This window comes from Balaenoptera ricei, chromosome 1 (assembly GCF_028023285.1).
Source record: "Balaenoptera ricei isolate mBalRic1 chromosome 1, mBalRic1.hap2, whole genome shotgun sequence".
NCBI lineage: Eukaryota > Metazoa > Chordata > Mammalia > Artiodactyla > Balaenopteridae > Balaenoptera > Balaenoptera ricei.
The window spans coordinates 142,171,428-142,189,533 of NC_082639.1; the positions used below are offsets into that span (position 1 = coordinate 142,171,428).

Here is an 18,106-nt window from a genome sequence, read left to right on the forward strand (position 1 = left end):
ATGTTTTTACCAGCTCCCCAGTGCATAGGGGTCATCTAGAGTAAACCAACAACCTCATTTGTTTTTAATAGATGAAGACTATTAAGAGTTTACTCAAGAAGTCACAACCAATTAGGTGAACTTAGGACTAGAACCTAATATTTTCATCTCCCTTGTTTGACCCTCTTTTCTGATATGCAGTAAGACATCAACCTAACCCTCTGAATGCAGAATTTAAACTTATTAGTGATATTAACAGAGCTGTGGTAAACTTATTTTACCTATAGAGGCTTCCATTCCTTATGCATAACACAAGGGTTTGGATTTGATTTTTTAAAGTTTTTGGCTCTGACATTTCACAATAATTCCACAATTAAAAATAAGTCTAATCATGGGGAAAATGTAAGACATATTACTGCTTTTTATGGGTTATTTCAAGGACCTAAAGTGGGTGTGAGTGAACAGATCACCTTCCCCAGAGGAAATAATGTTTCCTAGTTCCCTCTGCTTTTTCTCACTAATAAGGAATAATGCATCTTTTAAACATTGAAACCAGGTCTTAGCTGTTAGAAGATCTTGGTAAAGTAAATGTAGTTTTTCTATTCTCTTTGCAGGGATGAGACCTGCTATGGTGAAATCCTGTATCTCAATAGATAAGGGGTGAGCACCTTTTCCAAAAAGTGCTTCAACTCTTTACTCATTCATTTTATTGGGGGCAGGGGAAATAATATTTTTGTAGTGGTTAAGAGCCCTGGCCACCTGGATTAGAATTGAAGCACAGTGCATAAATGTAATATATGTGACCTTGAGCGAGATATTTAACTGCTCTGTTCCTCAGTTTCCTCATCTTAAAAAATGAGGATAGTAATAGTCTCATAATGAGGATCAAATGAGTTGATAATGCACAATACTTAGAACAGAGTCTGGCATATAATTAAGTGCAATATAAGTGTTTGCTGTTGTTATTGTTGTTATTGTTATATAATTATAGTTGACCCTGGTCAGTTGCATAACATTTATTGAGACAAACCATTAGGCCTTAGTAAATCCAACAATCTTTCTGCATCTAGTTTTATAGCACTTCACTACTTGTCCCATTTCAACCCAGATCCCAAACCCTGTCAATAAGAGACGATATGATTTAGGTCTATATTAATAGAAAATCACTTCTGTACAAATCTTTGAACTGAACTGATACAAAGTTAATTGAATGGAGTTATATTTAGAGGAATTGTTCTTAGCAGTTCCTCAGTAGGAGTGAGTGAATAAATGAGTTGGTGTAATCTGATTTTTTCTGCTTAGTGATTATCTTTTATGTCTTTTCAGAGAGAATGTTATGAGTGGATCACCACATGCTCTCACCTCCTTTCTGGCCTCAAAGGCAGGAAAATAAAGTTACTGACACGTGAAGAAAAATGGCACCTACTTGGAGAAGAGGTATTTGCCATGTGTTAGCACTGGTCATTATTCATACTCTTTCTGTATTTCAATAGATAAGGGTACTGCGACTTTTTCCAGTCAATGTTTTGAATCCTCATTCATTTACTCTATCAGAAGAGAATTTTGGTTATGACCAAGAGCATTGGCAACTCTTTTCCCTTCTGAAGGAGAGAATCATCACCCAAATGTCTCTCCTCACTTTCTTGGAGGGTGATTTTGCCTCCTACTTTATGGAGGAAAGGATGGCTTTCAGAGGGGAGTTACCTGCCACTTCCTGAGCCATAGCGTCAGACTTCTCTGCTTCTGCACGCACCCTCCCTCCTCCCTTCCCACTGAAGTCTCAGTCTTCCCATCCAAGGTTATTTCTTCCTTTGAGTACTTAATCCCATGCACATTTTCTTCCTTCTTTTGTATCTTTAATGCCTTCCTCTCTATAAACATGGTCTCTCTCCCATCTGAAAAAATACGCCCCTTGATTTTGTCTCTTTCTTTACTACTTCTTTCCCTCCTTCCTATCACAATCACTTTTCTTAAAACTCTACAACTACTATAAGGTCCCTAATGACCTTATTGCCAGATCTATGTATCTCCAATCCCATATTTAACCTGACTTCTCTGTAGCATTTGATCCTGTTAACCATTCACTTTTTTGGTAATCTCTCCTTGCAAGACCAAAATTCCGTCTTTCTCCTACTTCTTTATTTCTTTTCACATTCCTTCTTTTAGTCTTCAACCTCTGCCTGCCTCTTAAGTGTTGATATTCTGTCCTTGGCTTGTTTTCCCTTCTCAGTCTACACTCTCCATATTACTATGTTAATCCTGTAGTTTTAACCACCTGTTTACTGAGATCCCAAGTCAATGAATATCATGTACTTAATGGGAGTCACAAATCTTTATTTTTACTTCAGTCTCTTTGAGGAAGTTCACCTCCAGCAAAGTCTGAAGAAGCTCCTGTTGCTATCAGAGCCATAAACTATACAGGTATGATCTGATGGCATGTATGTCAATGCTCTTGGGTCTAAGAAGGAAGGTTCCATCTACACACTTGCAGCACTTTTATTTTACATTTATTTATTTATTTATTTAAAAAATATATATATATTTTAATTTTGGCCACACTGCATGGATTGTGAGAGTTCCCCGACCAGGGATTGAACCTGGGCCACAGCAGTGAAAGGTCCGTATCCTAACCACTAGACCACCAGGGAACTCCCTTATTTTACATTTAAACACTGAAGAAACACCACCTTTCTAAATTATACACCTTTAACATATTCTCATTTTTCTTTGCTGCCCATGTCTTGGCCAGAATTATTTTGAATTAACCACTGAATGATCTCAACAACATTATACATCTTAATTACAGTACAGTTTTAGAAACTTAGTGAAGTACCATAGACATGATCTTGGCTGCACATCACATCTAGGAAAAAATTCAAGACCTATACAGAATCACAGAGACTTAAGAACAAAAAGGATTTTAAAGGTGGTTGAATTCAGCCAACCATCTGATGCGTCAATCTTAGTATAACACCTATGCTTGATCATTATGCCTATGTTTGAGTATCTGAAGTGATGGAGATCTTTCAGAGTTAGTCCCTTCGTTTTTGGTGAGCCGTGACAATTAGAACATTATTCTTTTATTGAACTAAATGATACATGTTTCCCTGTAGCTTTTTTTCTACCTACTGGTCCTAGTTCAGTCTTTTGGGTTGATATGAAAGGGCTGATTTGTCTCCCACATTATAGTATTTCCATCTATTCTGTTACAGTATTTCTAATATTTGAAAATAGCTATATTCAACCTAAGTCTATTTCTGGGTTTTCTATTATTTTATATTAATCTGTCTATTCACAAGTCATCACCACAATCTTTTAATTATTGAGGCTTTTTTTAGATCTGGTAGGGCCAGCCCTTCCTCGCTGATCTTTTTCAGGTGTTTTATGGCCATTCTTGCTTACTTATTCTTCTATATAATCTACCTCTAGAAAATATATGATTCTTAAAAACTGGGATGATATTAAAATTATATATTAACTTAGAACAGACATATTTATGCTGTTGAGTTGTTCTATGAAGAATATGAGATATAGGATGTCTACTTTTATGCCTTTCAGTACTGTTTTATAGTTTGCTCATTTTGCACGTTGCTTATAAGGTACGCCTGAGTATTTTATTTTATTTTTTGGTATTTTAAATGAGATCTTCTTTTCCATTATATCTTCTAATTGGTAACTGTGTATATATTACTGATTCCTGTATTTTAATTTTATGTATGGTGACTCTACTAAATTATTTTATTGTTTCAGTAGTTTTTCAATAGATTCTTTTGGGTTCTCCAGATATTCAATCAAATCACCTACAAATAGAGACAGTTTTACCTCTTTCTTTCAATTATTATGCCTTTAATTGCTTTTTCTTATCTAATTGCATTGAATAATTCTTCTCCTCTTTTCATTCTGCCTTAGCCTTTAGAATTTTCATGAGTGAGGATCTGTTGGAGGCAAACTCAATTTTTGTTTGTCTGAAAATATCTTTATTTCACCCTCATTCTTAAATTTTTTTTTGCTGGGTATACAATTCTAGGATGATTTTTCTCTCAGCACATATTATGATACTATTTCCACTGTTTTCTGGATTTTATTGTTACCAAATTGACAATTGAAAATCCAGCTGTCAGTTCTTTTGAAGTTAATCCATCTCTTCTCTCTGACTACTTTTAAGATATTCTTTTTGTCTTTGGCATTTTGTAGTTTCACTCTGATACATGTGGGTGAAGATTTTCTTTTCTTTTCGAAGTTTGCTTGGGATTCTCTTGGTTTTCTGACTCTTTGGCTGGGTATTTTTCATTAGATTTGGAAAATTTTCAGTCATCATCTCTTCAATTATTATCTCTACTATATTTGCTCTCTCCTTTCTTTCTGGAACTTTGAATGGATATATATTGGAATCTGTCCCCCATGTCTTTTAACCTTCTTTCATATTTTCTATCTCCTTGTCTCTCTGCATTGCATCCTGGATGATTTCTTCTGACTTACTTTCCAATTTACTAATTTGCTCTTCATCTGAGTTTAATCTGCTATTAAAGCTTTCTGTTGAGTTTTTTTGTTTTGTTTTATTGTTGTTTTTTTTAATTTGTTGGGTTTCATTTATTTACTCAGCAGATATGTAGGGAGTACTCGCTATATGTTCAGCACTATGACAGAGGAGCTATGTGTACAATGTTGAACAGCACGTTTACCATTCTTGCTCTGTGGGACTTAGAGTCCAAGCTTGGGCCCAGAGAGGGAAAGGAAGGGATCCAGGGCTCGTTGAAGTTTCCATTAGGGCAGGTGGAGTTCCTCAAACCAAAGTGACCAATTATTGAGGGGTGCAGTCACTCCAATGGGTGTTGAACAGCATCTTGCTGAAGTAAAACAGAACATATCAGAGTGACTTGAACGCCCTAAGGAAAAGAACAATTTCCCCCAATTTTGTTTCTGTCATATACGTGCAAGTCTGTAGTGGATCAATATGTGCAATGTACTTCTTACTGAGGGTCAAGTTAAAAATAGAAAAAAATAAACCTTGTGAACCTTCGGTGAAGGACGACCGCTCGCCTATAACGCTATACTCCTTGAAGGAGCAATCATGCCTTACTCATTTTTTTTTCCTATAATGTGGATAGATGAAAGTGGATGGATAAATGGATGGATGGGTGATGCATGCATATGATGGATGGATGGAGAGATAGAGGGATGGATGAAAAATGAATGGTTATTTGGGTGGGTGGATGCATGCGTGGATGGTGAATGGAAGGATTATAGATGGAGGTAAAAAGATCCACAGGCGAAGTTGGTGCCTGCTGAGGGCAGGCAGCAAGAAAGGGGTGAATTGGTCTGAGGAAAGTTGGAAGCACCCAAGTCTTCACGTGAGATTCTTTGATCTCACCGCCACCCAACTGCGCAGCGAGCTCGATCCCACCAGGTTGCTACAGACCACGCCCTCGAGCGCTGCAGCAGTGAAGATAGAATCCTCCCTACCACAAAGGCCTCTGGGTAGAGGGGCCGGAAGTGCACAAGAGCACCAGAGGTCGGCCGCTGCAGTCCCCACCCTTTTGGGTGCATCTGGGGACGGGCTTTCCTGAGCGGCTGTTGGACCCTCTGCGTCTGGCTGATTAGAGCGCTCAGTGGCTTAAACTGATTCTCTCGCCGCCTCTACCCATTGTGACCAGGCCGTCTTTCCTGTCTGAGGCGGCTGGATGGGCTGCAGGGGTTTCCAGGGGGCGCGTCGCCGGGGGAAACCATAGAGAGGTGGCCCTCCGTCCGCCCAGTCCGCCCCCTCTCGAGTGTGGGTTAACGCACTTACGTCATTTTCGGTCACCTCTGGCGGGGTGAGGAGCGCCGGCTTCTGAGGTGGACGCCACCGGGTCAAGCAAACCGGGAGGGAGGTGAGAAACGTGGAGAGAGCTGAGTTTGCACGCTGAGTCTCGAAGGGAAGTGGGGGCCGCAGCCTGGTTCCGCCCCCACTGCCTTCCGAGGGCAGCTGTGAGTTCGGGCCTGGGGCTTTCGCACTTAAAGCTGGGGAGAGTCTGAGAGAGGGGAGCAAGGCTTCTCTGAGGGCCCGAGTAGGCAGAGCAGGGTTGGGGACAGCTTTGGATCACCAGCGTAGCTTGGAGGCAGGCCTGCAGGTGTGTCCCCCGCTTCTCAGCTGTGAGCTGACGCATCCATACCAACCGGCAGCGCGTTAAGATGGCTGGCTATGCCGCTGCTCCCAACGCCTTGCAGACACTTCAGGAGGAAGCGGTGTGTGCCATCTGCCTGGATTACTTAAAGGATCCTGTGCCCATCGGTTGCGGGCATAACTTCTGCCGAGGGTGTGTGACGCAGAGTTGCGCCCACGAAATTACGCTCCCTCTCCGTTGCCCTCCAAGCCACCAAGCGGAAAGGGCGGGGTTCGCGCTGAGCCACGTAGGGACAGTGAAGACGCTAGGCGATCCTTAACGGGAATGGGGCGTGCACTTTCTCTCTTCCGCTTTTTAGACCTCATGCCCCAACCGTGAAGAGCCTTTTTTAAATATCTTCTGTTGAGTTTTAAATTTAATTGTTGAAGTTCTGTTTGGTTCCTTTTCAAGTCTGATTATTTTTGTAATCTTTCACAGTTTCGATCCCTTATTTCTTTAAAAGTGTAAATATAACTATGTAGTCTATCTGATAATTCTAACATATATCTGTATAAGAATATTAATTACAACATTATTTATAATTGCAAAATATCAGAAACAATATAAATATTGATCAATAGGGAATTGGTTTCATAAATTATGGTACATTCAAATAATAGGATTCTGTACAGATAGATGATTATGCAGTGAAATAAGAATCACTCATGATATGTTATTGAGAAAAGCAGATTAGGGAACATAACATATATTATTATTTCATTTGTATGAACATGTTTATATGTGTATAAAGCAGACTAGAAGAATATTCAGCAAAGTGATAGAAGTTGTTACCTCTGAGGGTTCAGATTATTAATTTCTCTGTAGCTTTCAAATATTTTACATCAGTAGTGTGTTATCAGGAAAAAAAGGTATTTTCACTTTGGAAAAATATCCTAATATATTGTGAATATTTTTCTATACCATGTACATAATTTCTACAGCATAATTTTAAATTGCTATAAAATGTTGTATGGTTTATACCATAATTTTTAAGCGCATTTTCCTATTGTGGGCACTGAGCTTATATCTAGCTTTGTTTTATGAGCATCGCTGCAATAAACCTCTGTAGGACAGTCTTCAGTCAATATTTGTGCAGACTCCGTTGAGATATTCAACACTGTTTACTCCTTCTCTCTTCCCTTTTGGCTTTCCTGGTGGCCCTCTCACACTTCTGAGGCAACTTTTACCCTCTTTTGCAGGCTCCTCTTTCTTCCCTGACCCTTTATGTGACTAGGTTCCTGTCCTAAGTCCTCGTCCTCTAGTCATTTCACAAGTTCTCCTTTGGCGATATAATTTATTTTCTTGGCTTTAACTAAATGTAGATAACTGTTAAATCTTTACCTTTAGCCAAAATCCCTCCAATCTAAACTTCAGATCCACAAATTCAGCTATTTACTTATTTCCACTTGGCTATCTTAGTGGTGCCTCAAACTCACACAGCCTAATCTGAATTCATCTATGTTCCCAAACCTGCTTATCCAATTTTGTTCACTATCTCTGTGAATGGCATTATCATCTATGCAGTGGCCTATGTAGTGGTATATAATGTATATACCAGGTGACATTCAAGATGCTTCCTTTCCCTAACCATCCCGTATCCATTCAATCAATTAATCACCCCGCCTTCCCTTCCTTCCTCCTCTTTAAATCTACTCTCTTGTTGCTAGAGTGGTTGTTTTAAAATGCAAAACAGGTCAATCGATTTATAGGTACCTCATTGCCTTCAGGATAAAATCCAATCTCTCTGGCATAATATTCTAGCCCTTCCTCTGTGATTGTGCCCCCGTCCATCTGCCTCTAAGTTTCTGTCCTCTTGAACTACTTTTGTTCTCAGAGCCAATCATGTGCAAATAACATTCTCTGCCTGGACCTCCCTTGTGCCGTCTTTTTTCTCCTCATTCATCCTTCAAGAAGAAACTCAGACATTATGTCCTCCAGGAGACCTTCCTGATTAACCCTCTCTTTCACCCCTGCCCAATACCAGATCTGGATTAAGTGCTCCTACTCCGTGACTATATGTAACCATAGCATTTTCTTGTCCACTGAATTGTAAGCTGCTTAAGGGCAGGGATTATTATTAACCTTTGTATCCTTATCACTAGCACAGTTCCCAGTTGCAAAATTAATGCTCATTAAATACTTTTGAATGGAAATATTGCTAGTATTCTAAAATATTTATATCCATTAAGCTATAATATAATATTGTTTTGTCTCATAGGACACTGTAAAAGAATTAACTACGCCTGAAGCAGACAAGCTTCTTAAAGAGGATGAAGAAGGAAATATGGAGGATAAGAAACTTGAGGAGAAAAAGGAAGAAGAGAAAGCAGAAGAGGTAAGATTAGTATTTTTTTCCTTTTCCTTTATATTTTTAAAGGATGAATATATAATGAATATATATATATACACACCATTGAAAATAGAAATAGATCATCTGGCGTGAACTCTTCAACTTCTTGCCTTTCCTCATATAGGTTTAATCATACCTGCAGACACACTTATCTCTTTATTTTCCAAGGATAGGGTGTTCCTCTTCCTTTCTAAATTCAGCCATTTCTCACTAGCCTCATTCACCTATACTACTGTTAACTACACAGTCTACCTCTCACCCTGATGCTGTTTCTTTATCCCTTCATTGCCATATTTTTCAAATAGTTGTTTAAACTCCTTGTCTCCACTTCTTCAGCTCCCATTCTGAGCTGCCTTTTCTCACTCCCCCCAGGCCATCCACACCTCTCTGCTCCTTATCCTGTCTCCACCCCTGCTGTGGCATTAGTAGTAAAAACAACCCTTCTTGGGGCATCTGTAATAATAATAGTAATGAAAATACAATGGTAACTACCGATAATTGTGTGCCTACCATGACCTATATGCTTTGCACATGTTAACTCTTATCTATACAACACAACCTCAAGGTAAATATTATTGCCCCCATTTTACAGATAAGAAAACTGAAGCTCAGAAAGGTTGACTGACTTACTGAAAATCATATAGCTATAAATGGCAGAACCAGCATTCAAACCTAGTTTAGTCTGGCATAAGAGCCCTCGCTAATTCCTGGGTGGACTACTATTGTCTTTAGCTTTCAGAACTCATGATCACTCTCCATTTTGTCTTAACTTACTTCCCTGGGGTGTTTCTTTTGTGAATAGTTTAAATGTTGGCATGACCCCAGGCTGTGACATAGATCCTCTACTCGCTCTACATGCAGTACAACAGAACAAAAATATTATATAACACCAAAGCCTCTTTTCACCAGCATTTTCTGTTTTACTTCTGGTACAGTGCTTAGCATATAAAAGGCAAAATAAATGGAAAATATTATTTTTTGGCCACTAAATCTGTCATACCTTTTAAATCCCCTCCTTCCCTTCTTCTGTGGCCTTAGTTCAGGCCCTTTTTTCTCTATTTTACAAACTCCTCTTCAGCTTCCAAATATCATTTTCTCTGTAAAAAAATCCCTGAGTGTCTAGACAGAATGCAGGGCCCTTTTCTGGGTGCACATAGCTCTTGGTACGCACCTCTATGCTAAAAGTAATCATGGAGACCATAATTATTTTATTGCTTATCTCTCCCACTGTTCTGTGAGTTCCTGAGGTCCGGAAGAAATCCTCTTTGTTTTTCTCACAGTTATCTCCCCTTGTCCCCACTTCCCCATCCCCACTAATTTCTCCCACAGTGTTTCCTGTAAGTCTTCAAAAATGCTTGTTGAATGATTAAAGCAAATGGAAAACTAAAGCTTCAGACATGGTGCCAGACAGCTTGCCATGCCACTGTGTCACACACCAGCTCACTAACACGTCCGTGGTATTTCCGTGCCCTAGAAACCTTCAACATCTACAGAGAAGGAAAAACTCATTCGAGTCATTGGAGTAGACGAAAATGTCCATTCCCAACCTCTGTTTGGAACAGATGCATTGTCTTCTTGGGTATGTAGCTGAAACTCAACTAGGAAATTCAAAACTAGAGGGAAAAAAACTAGGAAATTTAACATTTGTAAAAATGTTATGGATCTAACATAACTTTTAGCTTTTCCAAGAGAACTCCTAAGTAACATATTTTCCAGATATTTTTTTCTCCCAGCATCATCATCCTTGGAAAAACTCGTTTGTTCACCTTAGCTTTATAAAAACTTTTCATTCTCTTCTTTAAACCTCATTTTATTTTACTTAATTTTTTAAATTAATTAATTATTTATTTTATTTTTGGCTGTGTTGGGTCTTCGTTGCTGCTCGCAGACTTTCTCTAGTTGCGGTGAGCAGGGCCTACTCTTCCCTTGCGGTGCGTGGGCTTCTCATTGCGGTGGCTTCTCTTGTTGCAGAGCACAGGCTCTAGGCGCACGTGGGCTTCAGTAGTTGTGGCTCGTGGGCTCTAGAGCGCAGGCTCAGTAGCTGTGACGCTCGGGCTTAGTTGCTCCGTGGCATGTGGGATCTTCTCACAGGGCTCGAACCCGTGTCCCCTGCATTGGCAGGCGGATTCTTAACCACTGTGCCACCAGGGAAGTCCTAAACCTCATTTTAAAATCAGCATTTCATCCCTTTCCTTAACTTAACAATGTCTTGGTCAATATTTGACCAAGTTTTAAATATATTCATTCAGCAGACTCTATTGATAACTGTGATAAGAACATACCACAAGAATTATTGGGGGGCTTCCCTGGTGGTGCAGTGGTTAGGAGTCTGCCTGCCAATGCAGGGGACACGGGTTCGAGCCCTGGTCCGGGAGGATCCCACATGCCGCGGAGCAGCTGGGCCTGTGTGCCACAACTACTGAGCCTGCGCTCTAGAGCCTGCGAGCCACAACTACTGAAGCCCATGTGCCTAGAGCCCGTGCTCTGCAACAGGGGAGGCCACCGCAGTGAGAGGCCCGCGCACCGCAACAGAGAGTGGCCCCCACTGACCGCAACTAGAGAAAGCCTATGCACAGCAACAAAGACCCAACGCAGCCAAAAATAAATAAATTAAATAAATTAAAAAAAAAAAATAAAAGAATTATTGGGAAATTGGAAACCTTTAGACAGTAGCTATGGAAACTCAGTAGGAAAGCAGATTTTAAATTCCTTCACAAATGTTCTAAGACCATTCACACTTAAGTCAGCTCTAGATTGGTATCTCTCTGTACAGGATGCCATGACTTTAGGAGTCTCTGAGTGGGCTTCATCCCACTAATCCCCTGAAATGGTATGCACCATTTTGTATGTGTTTTCATACTGTGCATTTTCTTGGGGAAGCAGGGTATGTGCCGGAAATCCATAGACATCATCAAATTTCTAAACCCCAAAGTTAAGAACCATTTCATTGCTAGGAGTCTGGCTCATCTGAATAGGCACTGGTGCATGTAGGGGTGAGGAGCTGTGGTGAGGGTCCTGGTGGATGGCAGCTAGATCACTAAAGTGGCAGCGTGGTCCAAAGTAGAGGCAGATTGCAAGGATGTGTGTCCAGGGAGGTTGTAGGAAATAGGCTCCAACTCTGGGAGGAAGAACTGGGAGATACCATGTGGAGAGTCAGGCAGGAGCTGGCAAAATTGGAGTTAGAGTGGTACATGGGGATTGGGGAAGGCTGCGATCACATTCTCCCAAAGTAGTGCCTTTTCAACAAGTTTCTAAAATTATATGTTAATATGTCAGTTGTTAAGACTGTGAGGCAAAGATGTAAGGGTAAGCAATGCAAATGCAATGTCATGAGACATATTTAAAAAAGGCAGGTAAAGGGTAGCACTATACTATTTGAGAACCCCCAGCAGTCCCACCCAAAGCCCTCCTGCCCCAGATTTGCTCCCCTGAGGTGAAAACCCTGCTATGCTATCCTGGCAAGGCATCAGGGTCAGGTCCAGAGTGAGTCAGGAAGCTGACAGGAAAATAGGAACCTGTAGCCTGGGGCAAAACGGAGGGTGTGGTGCTTGTCTTTGGTGGTGCGGGGCTCCTGCTCCAGGATGCCAGAATTCCATCTGGTACAGTGTGGTGCTATGTGGCTAGCTCACCTGAGGACGATGGGGCCCAGAAAGTCTATCTCTAGGCTTTGAAAAGTTGCTAATGTTCTACTATAGATCACTGAAGACCAAACTGTCCAGGTTCTCATTGACCATAAGGCCTGGGGAGTAGACTAAGATGCCATCCAGATGTACTTGCAAATCCCTGGAGGTAAAGAAGAATCACATTCATCTTATGGGATGGTGGCTGGACCACTGGACAGGTAGAAAGGGATCACGAGGTACTCAAACAGAGGGGCCCTAACTGTGCTAGGCAAGTGAAGACAAGGTTGATCTTTGGAGATGTTGGTACCCAGAGAATGAAGAGTCCTTGACCTGGCTTGTGAGGTCATAGATTCGGGGCAGGAAGTGGAGCTGGGGAAAGTGCTGTCTTGATTTGGACTGCACTGCAGGCTCCATGGGGCAGGAAGGGCCTTGGCTCTGTGCTCCTTCCATTCACAAAGACACTGGGGCTCCCTGAGGGCAGTTTAAAGTTTCAGAAGTTTCACTGTAAAATTTTCTTTTGCTTTTGTTTGCTTGTTTGTTTTTCCTTTATTTAAAAAAAATTTATTATTATTTTTTTTTGACAGACACTTAGCCTCTGGCCCTAAGAACATAAGCAACCATTTAGCAAGCATACAGATCCAAGGCACCAATCCTATTGGGCAGTGGCACTCTCTCTTTCTGGTCTGAAAACACCACTCCCAAGAGGCAGTATGTTTGATTGACACTGGGGAAGGAAAGAGAAAAGGAAGGTAGGGATAGGGAAGCAGAAACCTTGTGGTTTGCAGGTATAACTTGTCTTGTCTCTGGGAGCTGAGTTATAGAGCAGGAGAGTGCCAAGAGATAGCTGGGTTCTGGGTTTCTAGTGAGAAGTAGCTCCAGACCACTGGGAGGCTAGGGACCTGAGCACGGAGAATTCTCCTCCTTCAAATGACTCCAGCACAGGATTTTCTGGGGGTTGAGATATGAGTGATAACAGGAGTAGTGGTGGTAAGTCACCACCAGCTTGGACAGGCTAATTGCTTGGCCTGCTAAACCAGGGCCTCATTCATATCGTTACCTGATGCCCTAGTGTCCACCATAACTAGGAGGAGAAGGGGTGAACTATCAATTATTCAAAACTCTCCTCAATTAGCTGGAAATTAGGACTTTGTGGGAATTCCTGAAGACCATACTCAAAGCAGGAACCATGTACAAAGCTTGGCCTGCTGTGCCTGTTTCAGGCAGTACCCAACTTGGCACTTGCCTGATTCACTGGTGAATCAAGTGACCCCAGTAAGCAGCATTGACTCTGCCTCTGCTCATCCTGGGGAAAGGCCGCTCTGCCTTCAGGTGCAGCCCAGTTTAATCAGGTCTGAGATCCTGTTGCAGGGCACCCCTTGTGGCCCTCTCTGAACTGGACTCATGCCAAAGTTGTCCCTGGAGGAGAAGCAGCCTGAGCTCTAACATTGCAACCGAATGGTGGAGATACGGGATGACTAACTTCAGCAGGTTCTCCCTGAGGCTACCCAAAGTGCTCAGAGCTACAGTGGACCCTGAGCACTGCCGCCTGGCTGCATGAGTTGGGTTGCCTACAGCTCAGCTACTTTAACAAGCAAGATGTTAGAAACCATCTCTTTTAGGCCTATCTTCAAACCATAGGTCCTGGCTGTCTGTAAAGAGTTGTAAGTATGAGGAAAATGGGAGATTCTGCTGGATCACCTGTGAACTCCTTTGAAAGGTAGAGTAGGGGCCAGACTTGGGGGGTCAGCAGTATTTTTTCACCAAGCTGAAGGAGGCCCTTAGAAGCCTGTGTTTTCCTCCCACAATACCATGTACCCCAGGCATAGGTATTAAGAGCAGTAACTAAGTTACCCATCTTATAACAGCAACAGGGAAGAGTCCTTGGAATTGGTTCCAGAAAATATGTCCAAAGGTGACAGGGGCACTGTGGCTGGCTAGGAGTTCAGTACTGAGTGTTGGATTCCAAGGAACTGGGTCTAGAGCCAGATCCTCCCTGAGATAGTCTCAAGCCAGAGATATTAGTCCAATCTAAAGTCCATTAGTAGAGTCAAACCTCAGGAAGACCAAGCCAAAAAGGCCAAAGGCGTAATTGGAGTCAGAGAGAGAGACTAGCTCAAAGCTACAGCAGGTTGGCACGAACAAGAAAGGTCTAATGCGATTGCTTCCAAGAGCCGTGTGGCCCACGTTTGTCTCTATTATACAGCTGGTAAAAGAGCATAAAAGCCAGAGGAAGCTTCAAAATATGAGAAGAGGGCCCAAGGCAGTATCTGTGATAAGCCTTGAGACATCTGTGTCAGTACATGGGTGATGCAGGGAAGGTTGTCACCTGGCGTACATAGGGGAGGCCATAATTCTAGAAGCCCAACGTCCAGCATTTTGGACCATGGGAATTTCCTGCTGAAGGGTTTGAAATGGACCACAAAATATTAATCTATACTTGCTGCTGTTAAAACAGAGGGATGTTTTCCTCGCACATTGTAACTAAATATCTCTCTGTTGAATTAATAGAGTCGGAAGGCTCAAATGTACACGGCAGAGTACAGTCCTGGTTTACTTTGGTTTCCACCTACAATTAAAACTGTTTCATGCAGCTATATAAATCATGTGTGGAATTGCATTTCCAGATGCCTCTGCTCTGAAAGCCTTTCTTTTGGATTCAAAGAACAAATAAATTAGTAGTATGTGTTGTATAGGCACAGCCACATCACAGGTTGCTGGTCCAGGCTGAACAAAGACAGCATTTACTTCCCAAACAAACTGCCCAAAGGGGAAACAAAACAAAAAGAGGAAAATATGTGACTGGGAAAATAAGAAGAGAGTAAAAGAGCTAGAGTAAAAGTGACAATGTTTGATACAGTTTCTTTTCGCTGGTTTGCTTTTAGAAAAAGCGAGCATAGTGCAATGGAATGTGTGTTTGAGGATGGAGAGGCCTAGATGAGGGTTTTGCTTTAACCCGCTAGATCACTGTGTGATTATGGCAGGCTGCCTATCCTCTTAGATCTCCCTTTCCATCTGTAAGGTGGGGTTTAACTTTTACTTGCCTCTGTTTGGGAAACATGAACAAATGAGATTTTTAAAAGTACACAGTTCTAGGAAAATGTCTCATAATATTCATTTTAAAATATGCTTATAGTTTTTGTCTTCTAAATTTTCTCTTTTATCTTCCTCTTATTTTGTTTTCTGGAATATAGAGTCAAAATAAGTAAAAGAGGTTTTGTTTTTTTTTTTCATATTTTCTCTGCCTTGATATTTATGAAGTTCCCTAAGGAACTGAAAGACCTTATTGAATTTTGCAATTTGTTATGTGCTTAATGAAGTAAATTATTAATAAGATAAATACAGTTAATTTCCTTGATCTTTAACTTAATTAAAGAAACATGTTTACCCTTCTCTTTATTTTTTAAACCTTTTCTTCTTTCCCTGCTTCTTTTTGTTGATATTGTTCCCCCTGCTTCTTCTTTACAACTCTAATCAAATTTATGTCCACCAGAGTGTGAATAATTTGCAAGCTGGTATGGTATTTGGCCACAGGAAATCCCTATTCTTCTTTGGTATTAAGAGTGTGCTTAATCATCTGCTATATAAACATGAATAGTAGAAAAAGAAGGCTTGGTCCGGAACATACTGAAGAAAGAGGCTATTTATCTTTGGGACTCTCAGTTCATTCATAGTACATACTTTCTTTGTCAGAGAGAATCAGCTAATGAAGGTACATTGGCCCCAAAGTATCTTGAAGTAATGGCTATAATTGAACGCATGCAGGAGAAGTTAATGTAAGTATGAGACACCACAATGGTAAGAAGACAAAGATTGCTGACCAGGAGGTTAGCTGAGAAATGCACGTTTCTTGGCTTACCTTTGGTTCTCCTGCTTCCTTTTTCCTTACAAGTGGGATGGGTATCTTCAAATCTTCTGCTAGAGGCAGTGAACTACACTGCTCCAGGAGGAACATCTGTCCTCAGCCACAGTGAAGATGGAGGAAGTCAAGTGTGTATGTGTATATCTGGGGTGGGAGTAGAGTGTTAGGAGGGATCCAACTCAGTATGTTTCTAAGAGATGAACTTGAGAAATAAATGGAACTGGGAGAAGCTATTGTGTGCAGGAAAGAAGGTTACATAACCCAAATAGTAGGAATGACAACAGAGTTAAATAGCTAAGAATGCTACGAGAAGAGAATATAGACATATAACATGTGCCCTAGTAATTAAGAAACACACTTCAAACCGGTTTTCTTGATCGTAAGATCTGGTTTTAAAGGTGCTGGAAAAGAAGGGACACTATTTTATTTGTTTGTTGGATCGCATCAATAAAGAGAAGCCAAGATTAACCACTGAAAAGGGGTTCCTTGGCTATTGATGGAGAATTCCAAATACCCAAAAGTCAGATTTCACTAAGAAATGATAAATATATTGTGTTCTTAAATCACACCATGACTGCACTCTGACATTACCATCCAGAGTAGCTCCTAGGCCCCCAATTCTTGGCTAAACATTGATGCTGCTGCTTCCCTTATTTGTACTGTTCAGATATATTCTTCTAATCCCACTGCCTTTTTTGGATAATGAGTTTCTAGATATGAAAGACACTTTTCCAAACCTTTCCATTTTATTGTGTTTCTCTGGATTTTGTCCACATCAGAGAGGTTGAAAGCAGAGCCAGACAAGCAGAGGAGAAGTTTGATGATGCGAATGAAAAACTTCATTATACCCTTATAAGAAATAAAGAACTGGAGAAAGAACTAGAGGAAATACTGATGAAGTATAAAGAGAAGGAATCTGAAGGAGAAGAAGAAGAAAATGAAGGAGAAAGAGAAGAAGAAATCAGGCCAATAGAAAGGGCCTCAAAATCTCCAAAGAAAGGTGAGGATTGCTTTCTCATTTTGCTTTATTTAGGTTGTATTTACGAGCAAAAATTTGATTGGGTCATAAATATTTTAGAAGAGTATCAGTATCTTTAGTGGTGATCTACTAGTTCGTACTTCTCCTAGGAATGCGCACACATATAATTATATAATTATCTTGTTCAGACAAGTCACAAAAAGGAACACCAAATGACTACAATGGTAACTAATAAACTAACATGAGATACAATTTTTACTTATAAAACTGGCAAAGCTTTTTAAAAGCAAAGAATACAATGCTGGCCAGAGGGGGCAAAGTAATTAGTTTTACAAATAATACTTGTGGGTGGACAGACAGATATAGCTCTTTCAGAAAATAATTTGAGTGTATGTATCAATATGCCTTAAAAATACACATATACTTTGACTTAATAATTTCACTCTTGAGAATCTAGTCTAAGGAAATAATCCTAAATACAGAAACAAAAATTAATGCACAAAGATGTTCAGTGTATCATTGTATCTAAGAAGAAAAAATGAAAACAACCTACCTTTCCAATCATGGAAGAAAGATTAAATAAATTATGCTACGTTAAAATACCTGAATATTATACAACCATTAAAATGGTATTTACAAGGAATTTGTAATGACATGAGAAATTCTTATGTTAAGATATCAAATGCAGGAAACAGGATATGACACAGTATTTTAAAGCTAGAAAAAAGACCAGAACAAAATATGCCCAAACATTGATATACATTGTCTCTGGTTGATGGAGGTTTACGGGGAATTTTGTCTTTAGTTTTTAGTACTTAGTGGATTGTTTATGATGAAAATAATCTTCTTTATTCTATAGGAAAAGGAATTTAACTCTTCATTTTCTTATCTGTAATTAATCTATAATCTGCCCTCAAACAGTTCTTAATATCCTCAATACTGGAGGCTATTTTTTGATTTTTGCTTTCATCTTCAACCTGCGTCAGGTTCCTAGGACAAGTCCTGGTGCCAGGGATAGTACTGGGCAGATATCTACTTTCTGTTTTCTCTGTCACCCCTGTCTCTACCTATGCCCCGCCCCCAGCAAAAGCAGTAAGTTAGCCAATCCCTCACAGTCTCTGGCCCAGCTATGGTACATCATATCAGTGTTGGAGGAGGAGTGTGAGCCCATTT

General features: G+C 40.5%; 1 protein-coding gene across 8 annotated transcripts in view; it reads left to right on the top strand.

The window, feature by feature from the left end:
* AXDND1 (axonemal dynein light chain domain containing 1) overlaps nt 1–18,106 on the top strand; it is an 82,674-nt gene that overhangs the window by 61,950 nt on the left and 2,618 nt on the right. For 6 of the 8 annotated variants that reach the window (XM_059937363.1, XM_059937358.1, XM_059937371.1 and 3 more), the window contains 5 exons: nt 1,306–1,416; nt 8,341–8,457; nt 9,947–10,051; nt 15,786–15,868; nt 16,734–16,954. In XM_059937363.1, coding sequence (XP_059793346.1) covers nt 1,306–1,416; nt 8,341–8,457; nt 9,947–10,051; nt 15,786–15,868; nt 16,734–16,954 — 637 coding nt within the window. Of the gene's footprint in view, nt 1–1,305; nt 1,417–2,327; nt 2,401–8,340; nt 8,458–9,801; nt 10,052–15,785; nt 15,869–16,733; nt 16,955–18,106 lie in introns of those variants that run through there. The other 2 variants (XM_059937381.1, XM_059937387.1) reach the window with 2 other exon arrangements.